The 11,313-nt window shown below is 39.0% G+C and overlaps 1 protein-coding gene across 11 annotated transcripts in view; it reads right to left on the reverse strand.

Moving 5' to 3' along the window:
• Positions 1-8,600, reverse strand: part of dennd5b (DENN/MADD domain containing 5B) — a 38,103-nt gene extending 29,503 nt beyond the window's left edge. For 7 of the 11 annotated variants that reach the window (XM_047819167.1, XM_047819165.1, XM_047819166.1 and 4 more), the window contains exon 1: positions 8,221-8,599. In XM_047819167.1, the coding sequence (XP_047675123.1) occupies positions 8,221-8,317 (97 nt within the window). In that variant the 5' untranslated portion in view covers positions 8,318-8,599. Of the gene's footprint in view, positions 1-8,220 lie in introns of all 11 variants that reach the window. The other 4 variants (XM_047819161.1, XM_047819159.1, XM_047819160.1 and 1 more) reach the window with 1 other exon arrangement.
• Between the last annotated feature and the right edge of the window lie 2,713 nt (positions 8,601-11,313).

Genomic DNA, 11,313 nt, shown 5'->3' on the forward strand with positions numbered 1-11,313 from the left:
CCACCAGCCGTTTAAAAAAATAATAATTTAAAAAATGAGGGGCGCTTAAGATCAGCATTTACTACGTGATTCACATTCGCACCAACAAGCACTGCTACGTCCATCATCGTCTTTTTTCCCTCTCTCTGTCCTGCACAAAACTCCTTTAACAATTTTATACCTCATATAACAAGTGTTCAAATTAGAGCACAAGCATCTGTATACTGATTTCAGTTAAGGTCCACACAAGAGAATGAGTATTTATATATACACACTGTTCCTATAACAAATCAGTGACATGTAAAACAAGTATGTGGTGTTTGTGCAGCCTTATCAGAGGACGCTGTTTATCTGATGAGTTGGCGCTCATCACAGAGCAAAGTCGACAACACACACACACACACACACACACACACACACAATGACACAGAACGAACCATTGACAAATCCCTCTGACCTTCTGCTTCACTCAAAACTCTACGACACAAAACTCTCTACACCAAGAGCCTTAACCAACAACACTGTTATTTGGACTGTGGCATAAGTTCTCTATTTTTGAATAAAGAAAATTTAAATAAATATATAAAAATAAATGCAAATAAAAAAATAATTAAACATAAATAATGAATTATTAAATAATAATACAAATAAAACCATGCATTACTGTTTATCGACACAGATTCAGAACTGAAACTTGATGCGCCGCTGTTCATATACATATATAGACAGACACTTTTTTTATTTTTTCTTTAATGTTCTGATGTGATTTAGGACAAGTGTCACACAAACACAATCACAGTTAATATTCAGACGGAAACCGTATGCGCTCATGTGTTACTCAGACACACCCGAAGGTTTATTGTGTTCATTCCTCTGCTTCATCACCTTCAAGGGTGATATCCATTCCTGATTCATTTCATTTGATAAAACTCACACACACACACACACACACACACACACACACACACACCATTTTAGAGACACTAATCAGCCTACAGGACATGTCTTTGGACTGAAGGAGAAAACCAGAGAACCCAGAGGAAACACAATGCACTGAAAGCACTGGAAAACTCCAAACACAGGACGGAGGCAGGAATCAAACCACAAACCCAGAAGAGTAAACATCTCTGCCCTGAAATCGTACACCCGAGCCTCCTTCCATAAATGATTCATCATTAGACCCAGTTTATGTGAAGTCTCAAAGTATAAGCAGTCCTGACTCTTCTTACTGGAATATTCAACAGTGCCGTGTTGGAAGAGTCCAATTTGACATGTTGTGCTCAGGGTTAAACGTTTTCCCCCTGAAAGACGCAAGTACCTCAGGGCTTGTGGCTGAATTTCCGATTCAGATTCTTCAAATCAGCTCCAAGGAGTCTCTTTAGAGTGACACGTCCTCTAGGATAATCAGACAATGTTGAAATAAACAAGCTTTAAATGAATACCGACCGCAGTGCTGATTACATCAGCATAGTCTTTGTACGTGTAACCACTCAGGACTTGAGACATCTAGGACCATTCTGTGCTTGACGATTCTTTTATTTCCTCAGTACTAAGCACTGGATAACATTATAACACAATGACAAAGATGGGCTTCAGTGTACGGACGTTACAATGCTCGCTTTGACTTCCTGACTCCGGAAGTCTCTCTACACGCTCAGTCATTGCTTGTGGAAGCAGCATGTGGATCCTAATGGTTGGTTCAACACATAATGCAGAATTACTGAAAGTTAAAACAGCACGTTTTGGTCATACATTTTAACGTCATCATACCTTATAGCTGTATAAACCTATATACATTAACTCAAGCTTCGAATAGGAATTCCTACTCAGTCTCAACTCATCTTCAAATTCTGAAAGTGACTTCAAAACGACATGGATGCATTCACAGCTTTGTTGTGTCTCCGGACTCGGCCGCATCTAGTCAGCGATGCTCGTTGTCATTCATGCCGCAATCTCGCTTTAAAAATAAAAGATCTCCAATGTCTTTGTCAGGGCATTACTAAAGGGCGTAATTCCCTACCCAGGAAACCCAGAGCTCAGCAAGTGACATCAAATCAACATGCCTCCTCAAGGCATCGAGCATTTTTAAATTAGTTTTACTGCAAGTATTAGCTTTAAATACATCAAAATGTTCGAGTACTAAAAGATACACATCGCTCATTACAGTTAACTGGTTCACTGGTTGCTAAGAAAAGACAAATGTCGAGGGAGGGGTCCATACAGTAGTTTCTCCCACAGTTTAAGGTAAAATCAAAACAAGAACCTAGCTCGAGTATACGCACTGAAATAAAACTTAACCTTAAAAATGTCCCAAAACCTTCTTGTCTAGCTTGAACAAAGTTGAGTCTATGGTTTTATTTCACGCCTTGAGGGGGGGGGGGACCAGGCTCTGTTTACGCAAGTGTAATAAAGAGAATCTGACAGAAAGCAGCACTGCACTGATTTACTGCATCAACATAGATCACAAAGAGATGGGAAACTGACTGATCCAGGCGTTAAAGCCTGAATAACTGGGACTAAACGGAGCGAGACGGGTTTGAGGTGTGAGAGACGGAGACTGTGGAACAGTAAAAGTCAAAGAGCAGCGTCCTCTGAAGTAGCATTAATGCTAACGGTGCAGGTGTGAATTAGGGAAATGAAAGCAGTGAGAAGATTCGAACAACTGGTGCATCAAACGTAGCGGCTGTGCTTCACGTGTGACCACACAGTGACAGTACATACTCGAGACGAGACCGAGAACACACACACACACACACACACACACACACAGATACTACCCTTACTCACTCACTCACACACACACACACACACACACACACACACACACACACACACACACACACACACACACACACACACACACACACACACACACACACACACACACACACGGCTCAGTGGTTAGAATCTGGACTACTGAAAGACTGAGTCTGCTATTGTTGGGTTAGTGAGCAGTGTCTGTAGCCCTCATCTCAACTCAGCTGTAAGTCAATTCCGATAAAATCACCTGACAAAGAAAGCACAAAAATTGGGGTGAACATCTGCCACCATTCGGTCTGACACCGTGCTGATGTTTTTCACTGTTTGTTGCATGATTAGAGGTCATGAAAAATGACTGTACATCACTCACATCATCAGGTTCCCAGTACAGCAGTAAACTACGGCTTGGTGTGCTGCGCTCAAACTACAGCCAAACCTTCTGACAGCCAGAAATCTTACAGCAGAGATTCTTAAACTTGACGCTAAGAACACCTGGTTTATAGACAACAAACAATAACACAGCGATAATGCAACTGATATTATTACACACACCCTTTTGCTCTCTGTGCGCATCTTCAGGACATGCGGACGATTTAAAGGACGATTTTTAAATTTTCAAGCCCCATCCATCTGATTTTCTGCTCAGACTAACATTAAAACACACTGTAGCAATAAAACATTGCACCATTGTCATGATTGTCGTCATGAGCTGCATCTCAAACCAAAAACCTTGCTCAATCTTTTTGCCTTTTGTTTTTTAAATAAAGCTCAGGAGAGAATGTCACAAATTCCTATTTCATGTTATCCGTCTATTTTACCAATTTATATCAGACAAGCCTTGTTTAAACTATTAGGGTGCATGTTATTTTCGTACGCTTTCTGGCCTCGATGCACAGCAGAGTTGTGTCTCGGATCACGTCCTGTTCATCTAGCTTTCAGACTTACAGAAAGTCTTACAGGTCAGGATTTTGAGCCTAAGCACCTCCACGCTGACCCTAAAGAGCCCATGAACAATACCCTCACTGCTTCTGAGAGCTGTATCTTCCTAACAAGATGGACTTTGAAGGGGAAATAAAACAAAGCTCACAGTTCTGTGATGTTTATGCGATAAATAAAGGCTTCTTCTTATTCTAACCATACAACAGCATCAAGAGTATATAGCATTCAAAAGAATTGAAGGGTATCCGTTTAAAACACGACGCTAAAACAAGTCCGATATTTCATTCCTGTATGAATTTGTTTGAATTGCATGGCGTAACGCAGGTGGTGCGTGTGTATGTATGTGGATGTATTTGTGTTGTAATGTATCTTGAAACTGAAACTCTACTGAGCTATAAACAAGTGAACAGGTGTGTAATGCAAATACACTGCAATAACGTGAGTATTTGTTTTCTAACTAGATTTGGACATTTGAAGCCAGCTATCCTCTTGTGTGGCGCGAAGATACACAGTAATATTTAAGGAACAGAGAATTATAGATCTGTTTTGAAAAGAGAAGACGACGACGGGATAACTCATGAGACTGTAGAAGAGAAAAAAAATGTAGAAACCTGTGCAATAAGTCATCAAGCAGAAAAAAAATTTTTTTTAATAGATAAAACCTGTTCTCTGCATGTCATGATGTTTGAGAAACACTAAGAAAACTTCAGGTGCAGTTAAACAGCTCTAGGGAAAGTCTGTGGTTTGATCTGGGGCATGAGAAAGCTTGTCTTGTGTGATGAAATTCCCAAGGAGTCATCTAAAGACAAGTCTGAAGTGATTCGGTGACTTTTTAAACTCGAAGCCTCCTCAAGTGTACGATTACACAAATCCACAAAAAAGGAAATGGGCAAGAAAATGATTGCTGGATTACTGTGGAAAAGCTTGAGTGTGTGGTGTACGTGTAGTGTGGTATGTCTAATATGTGTGGTGTGTGTGTCTGAGTAGTGTTTGGTATGTGTGTGAAATAATTGCAGTGCCCAATTACTTGAAAAGCTTGTGTGTGTAGTGTGTAGAGTGTGTGTAGTACATGTGTAGTGTGTAGAGTGTGTGTAGTATATGTGTAGTGTGTAGAGTGTGTGCAGTATATGTGTAGTGTGTGTAGTACGTGTAGTGTGTAAAGTGTGTGTAGTATATGTGTAGTGTGTGCAGTATGTGTAGTGTGTAAAGTGTGTGTAGTATATGTGTAGTGTGTGCAGTATGTGTAGTGTGTGTAGTGTGTAGAGTCTGTGCAGTATATGTGTTGTGCTTGTATGTATTGTATGTGTAGTATATGTATAGTGTGTAGAGTGTGTGCAGTATATGTGTAGTGTGTGAAGTATGTGTAGTTTGTAAAGTGTGTGTAGTATATGTGTAGTGTGTGCAGTATGTGTAGTGTGTAAAGTGTGTGTAGTGTGTAGAGTCTGTGCAGTATATGTGTTGTGCTTGTATGTATTGTATGTGTAGTATATGTATAGTGTGTAGAGTGTGTGCAGTATATGTGTAGTGCGTGTATGTATTGTGTGTGCAGTATATGTGTAGTGTGTAGAGTGTGTGTAGTATATGTGTAGTGTGTGTGCAGTATGTGTAGTGTGTGTATGTAGTGTGTGTGCAGTATGTGTAGTGTGTGTGCAGTATATGTGCAGTGTGTGTGCAGTATATGTGTAGTGTGTGTATGTAGTGTGTGTGCTGTGTGTAAAGTGTGTGCAGTATATGTGTAGTGTGTGCAGTATATGTGTAGTGTGTATATGTAGTGTGTGTGCAGTATATGTGTAGTGTGTGTATGTAGTGTGTGTGCAGTATATGTGTAGTGTGTGTATGTAGTGTGTGCAGTATATGTGTAGTGTGTGCAGTATATGTGTAGTGTGTAAAGTACAGTATGTGCAGTATATGTGTAGTGTGTAAAGTGTGTGCAGTATATGTGTAGTGTGTATGTAGTGTGTGTAGTATATGTGTAGTGTGTATGTAGTGTGTGCAGTATATGTGTAGTGTACATGTAGTGTGTGCAGTATATGTGTAGTGTGTATGTAGTGTGTGCAGTATACTGTATGTGTAGTGTGTGTATGTAGTGTGTGTGCCTGCCCTCTGGTATTTAATACATGTGTTCAGTCATGCAGAGATGATTAACAGGAAATGTGCGTCCATGGACTTAACGAGAGCAGAGAAAGTGCTGCAATCCGGTTTGGCAGGATCGAATCTGGAAAACTCATCTCTCATCTCTCTTATCTCTCTCTCTCGCTTTTCCTCACAACTCTGCTAGAATGAAATATAAACAAACACTTCTTAATCTAATCTGCAACAAATAGCAAGCCTTTTAATCGAGTTTAGATAGTGAGGGATAACAGTCTCGCTCCTATTTTTCACCACAATTGAAACTGAGAGTGTTTTCACGTCAGCCAGCCTCACTGCTACAGCATCATTTTTGCACCCTCAGCACTTATTCGCTTACAGATGATAAGTTGATTGTCACTGTTCCATGATTTCCATCACTTACAGCACCATCGGGTTGTGTACGAAAGCTACAGTAATTACAGACTTCTCACACCGGTTGCGATATACAATCATCTCCAGAACAAAACACATGATTGCTGAATGTGAAGAAAACACACTGAGATAAGTTCAGCATTTGCTCAGTTTTAGTGCACTTTCATACATGAAACTATCTTATGACTCATTAGCTATTAGGTTTCGAACTGCAAGTAATTCAATGAACCAAAACACACACACACCCCAAATTGTCTGAAAGGCTACAAATCTACATATAAAACTCATATTCATTGATTAGAAATCCAGCAAAGGAAAAATGCAAACAAACCTTTACCAAGTTCAAATACAATGGAAATAAAACGTCTACACAATCCTGTTAAAATGGCAGGGTTTTTTGTAATGTACAGAAATGAAGCTACAGGAATATCTGACAAGTACTGACAAACAATCGGTCGTATTCTTTAGGTCTGGGTTATGGGGTAGGATGGATAGACGGATGCATTTTCTCACAAAAAAAAAAGCACCAAAAGATAAGCATACCTACAGTGTATCATGGTGGCGGCAGCATCATGCTTTGGTGCTGCTTTTCTTTAGCCAGAATTTTGGCTTTTCTTGAGGTAGACGGAATCATGAATAACTACAAATACCAGGGGATTTTAGTGCAAAACATTCAGGTATCTGCTAATAATCTGAAGCTGTAAAGGAACCTCACCTTTCCACACGACAATGACATAAAGCATACATACACATTAGAATGAGCTGGCCAGACACCAGACCCGAATCCCACTAAAATCAGCGACATGAAGCAGTCTGTAAACAGGAAATGCCTCTACAGTTTGATGAATCTGGAATGTTTTTGCAAAAAATGAGAGAAAACATTGCCAAGTCAGGACGTAAACGCTGATAGGCTGCCTCTTACACAAAAAGACTGAGTGATAAAACACGGTTTCTCACTGAATTTGATCGTTTTCATTGAATTTTTATACCCTTCACATTCAGGGTAGAAAAACACTGGTTACCAGGGGTGCGTAGAAATTTACATCCCGGGACGATAATCATCATTTGGCTCAATTTTCATCTCGCATGTACCGTACAAGACCGCTAAATATACACCTTGTTTGGTTCACTTCAGGATGGATTCAACCCGGACCAAATCTACTTCACTCTCAGGTTCCGAAGACAATCACCTGGGTTTGAGTCAAAAGCAGTCGACACAGATTCGAACAAACTTTACGAATTATAACAAGCAGATTATTAAAATCTGGATTTGAAAAACTCAGGTGTGAGATGCCCACTGAGTGAAAGCATGTAAGAGGATGGAGTGGTGTTATAGCACCCAGATATCATGATGTGGTAGCTCAGCGGATAAGGTTTTCGACTACCGGACTATCGGAAGGTCATTGGTTCGAATCTCAGGTCCACCAAGTTGCCACAGCAGCAAGGACCCTAAACCCTCAATTGCTCAGGTGTATATATATGTATATAAAAATGTAAGTCACTCTGGATAAAAGTGTCTGCTAAATGCTGTAAATGTAAATATCAGAATTAGAATCAGAATTGTTACATATAACGTCATATTTGTTTACAATTTCAACCAGAATGATGTTAAATGGCATTCATGCAAATGCACAACACTTTTTTTAATCTCTGGAACATTTACCGAAAGCTGACATTTGAATCACAGGTCATTTTATTATAAGGGATTTAATACGTAGATTAGGTGGGTTTTTTAAATGTTTACGTTTGAAAGAAAGCGTCATTATAAGAAGGTCAAATATTTAACCGGAGTTTATGAGAAAAGAATAAACAGTTAACGGGTGCATGTCGATTTAAAAAAAAAGTAGGTTTTACAGCATGGCGCAGATGACATAAGAGACGAATCGTCTCGTTTAGACGCGGAATAGAGGTGGGATTTAAACAAACTCCGTCTGGGGGAAAAAATCAAAGGAGAGTAAGGTTTGGATCAGCTGCGTGCGGTCATGGATGGAAAATAAACACCCTGTGTGTGCAGGATAGAGCGTGTGAATAAGGTGTTACCCGCCAAGGCGTCAGGCTCGAGGCCCGTGTCGTTGTCCAGTCCACATAACACGAAGTAATGGGCGAAGCGACACGACGCCGTTGTGCTCGCGCTCATCTTCTCGGCTCGCTTTGTCCAGTTAATCCGCCTTCTTCGTGGTTTATTTTTATGACCGCACCGAATCCATGTCCGAAACGGTTTCAGTAAGAGATTTTTTTTCTCTTTAGAACATAAAAAGATCAGAACGCACACGCAAAAAAATCTCACGAGGACACGAAGCCCCTTTAAGTCGCCGTGTTTGTTTGTGTGCGCGCGCGCGCCGCCGGGTGAGAGATGTGATATAGAGCTCCGCTTACTGACAGCTCGGAGTCGGATAGTGGCGTGCACGCGCGCTCCTGCGCGTACCCTGACACGGTTCTCGACCAATCACGTTTTTAAAGCCTTAAAAAAACCCTTTTGGCTAATTCGTTGACTGTGATTTTGTGACCGGCTGCGTCGGTGCGGGGTTTCTGCATCCACAGGAAGACTTTTAACCACTTGGAGTCGCTTCTTATTTAAAAACGTCATATAAAGGTGTCAGGGGGAAAACTCTAACTTAAAGTGCTCCGGGATTGATGCACACACACACACACACACACACACACACACACACACACACACACACACACACACACACACACACACACACACACACACACACACACACAGATACTCACTCATACACACACACATTCACACATGCACTCACACACACAATTTAACAATTGTAAGCAGCTTTACAGAAGTATGGAAACAGAAGAGAGAGAAAAGGAAAGAAATATATAATAAGAAGAAGAAGACGAAGAAAAAATAAGAATAGTGAATATATACAATTAAAGTTTAAAATTAACTTAATATAAAATTTTATATATATATATATATATATATATATATATATATATATATATATATATATATATATATATATATATATCCCAAATGAGCAAGCCAGAGGAAGAAGGAGGAAGAAACCTTAAGAGGAACCAGGCTCAGAATGGAACCTCATCCTAATTTGGGTGACACTCTACAGTAAATAATGTAAATGTATATAATATAATTTGTACAACTCGACAACACTAGCCCTAGCCTAGAGAGACAAACCTTAACTTCTTGCCCAAATCTTTCCCTAGCCTCAGGCTCATACGTTAGCACAACCCTAACCATAGGCAAACCTTAAACAAAGCTTAAGCCTAGGCAGGGCCGTCATTTACTTACTGTGTATAACCTCTCTATGAACTCCAGGCTCTGTGAACACCAGGAGGCGCTGTTTAAACACCCGGAGGCCTTCCTGTGAGGGAGCACTGATATGTCAAGATGTAGTGACCAAACGACAGAATTTAGTTTTTCTATTTTCTTCTGTATTTTCTACTTTCTCATTATATTTTAATTGATTTTCTATTTTTCTACCGTGTTGTCTGTTTTTCTTTTTTCTACTTCATTTTCTATTCGTTTTCTATTTTTTAAATACATTTTCTGTTTTTTTTATATTTCTACTGTATTTTCTATAAGTTTTTCTATTTTTTCTTAGTATTTTCAATTGGTTTTCAACTGTGTTTTTTGTTAGTTTATCTAATTTTCTTCTGTATTTTATTTTTTTGCCTTTCTATTTTTCTGCTGTGTTTTATATTGTTTATATATTTTTCCTTTGAATTTCTATAGGTTTTTTATTTTTCTATTTTTTTTTTTTGGAAAACAATAATCTCTAAAAATCTGAATAAATTCTCTCTCTCTCTCTCTCTCTCTCTCTCTCTCTCTCTCTCTCTCTCTTTTTCTATCGAAAAAATTACTATCATACATTCAAATGTGTAAATGCTTTTGTGGTCTCATTACCAGAAAAACTCTGTATTTTAATCACAAAATGACTTGTTATAATTAGAGGTGTGGCTCATCTCAGCCTTTCCTTGTGGTTGAAACTGAAACTGTTTCCTAAAGTGTCTAAGTCATTAGGTGACTTCATAACTCATTGTTTGGAGAATGCTTTAAGGCAAGTTAGAAAAAGCACTTATTTTACACAAAGGGCTAGGGGTTTTCAGTATTCTCAGCCTCATATCTCCAACCTCTATCAGTATATGGTTTGATAAACAGATACAGATAAAGTCTGTAAATGTATTTGATTAAAATGACAGTAAATACAAACCAGCACATCCGAGATTAACATCGATGCCACAGATAAAGTCACAGAGATCACACTTTTTAATTATTCTGATTTTGTTGTCAACATTAAATGAAGCTCTTGGTTTATTGGCCATTGCCACCTTGTAATTGGCTGATTAAACAACAAAAAGCTCCAGATTAATGATGACCACACTCCTTTAAATGAACTCACACGAATTAATGAAGTTGTGGTTAGTGACCTAAGTTACGACTTGCACTTTTCAGGCCAGGAAATAGATAACGTTAAGCAAAACTCTCCTGTTTTTACCTGAAGTTATAATGTACCTGAAAATAACCATGTTACTGATACTGTTACCTATTACTAATATTTGTCTGTATGCGGCTATAGAAAAAGCCCATATTGTATTCTATGCAACTTATTAACGTGTGACTGAGGATGCAAGTAAAAACATAACCAATGAGAAAGACCAAAACTCGAAAAATGGGCTTTAAAATTTTTTTTTATTATTAATACTTGTCTTGTTAAAATAAGTTAAAACATAAATTGTTTAAAAGGCATGCTTGTTGAAATAACATGTGTTAGTAAATAAAGTGTGTTTGGAGAAATAAGCATAGTGTGTTAATCTTTCACTTTTATGGAGGTTTACAAAGATTCTTGTTTAAAAAACAACAACAGAATAGTATCTTGATTTTGGAAAAACAAGGTGAAATAGAGTGAGTATTGAAAAGAACACTCCCCTCTCCTGCACTACACCTCTTTTTCTCCTTCTTGCCCTGGCTAGAGCCTAGTGGTTAAGGTGATCAGTAGGTTGTGAGTTCGAATCCCAAGTACACCAAGGTTCCACTGCTGCACTACAAATCCCCTTCTTTTTTTCTCTTTCCCCCCACTTTTTCCTTCTTTTCTTTCCCCCCTCCAGGCAGTCCCTTTTGCCCTGGCTCGAGCCTAGTGGTTAAGGCGT

Source organism: Tachysurus fulvidraco, chromosome 10 (assembly GCF_022655615.1).
Source record: "Tachysurus fulvidraco isolate hzauxx_2018 chromosome 10, HZAU_PFXX_2.0, whole genome shotgun sequence".
Lineage (NCBI taxonomy): Eukaryota > Metazoa > Chordata > Actinopteri > Siluriformes > Bagridae > Tachysurus > Tachysurus fulvidraco.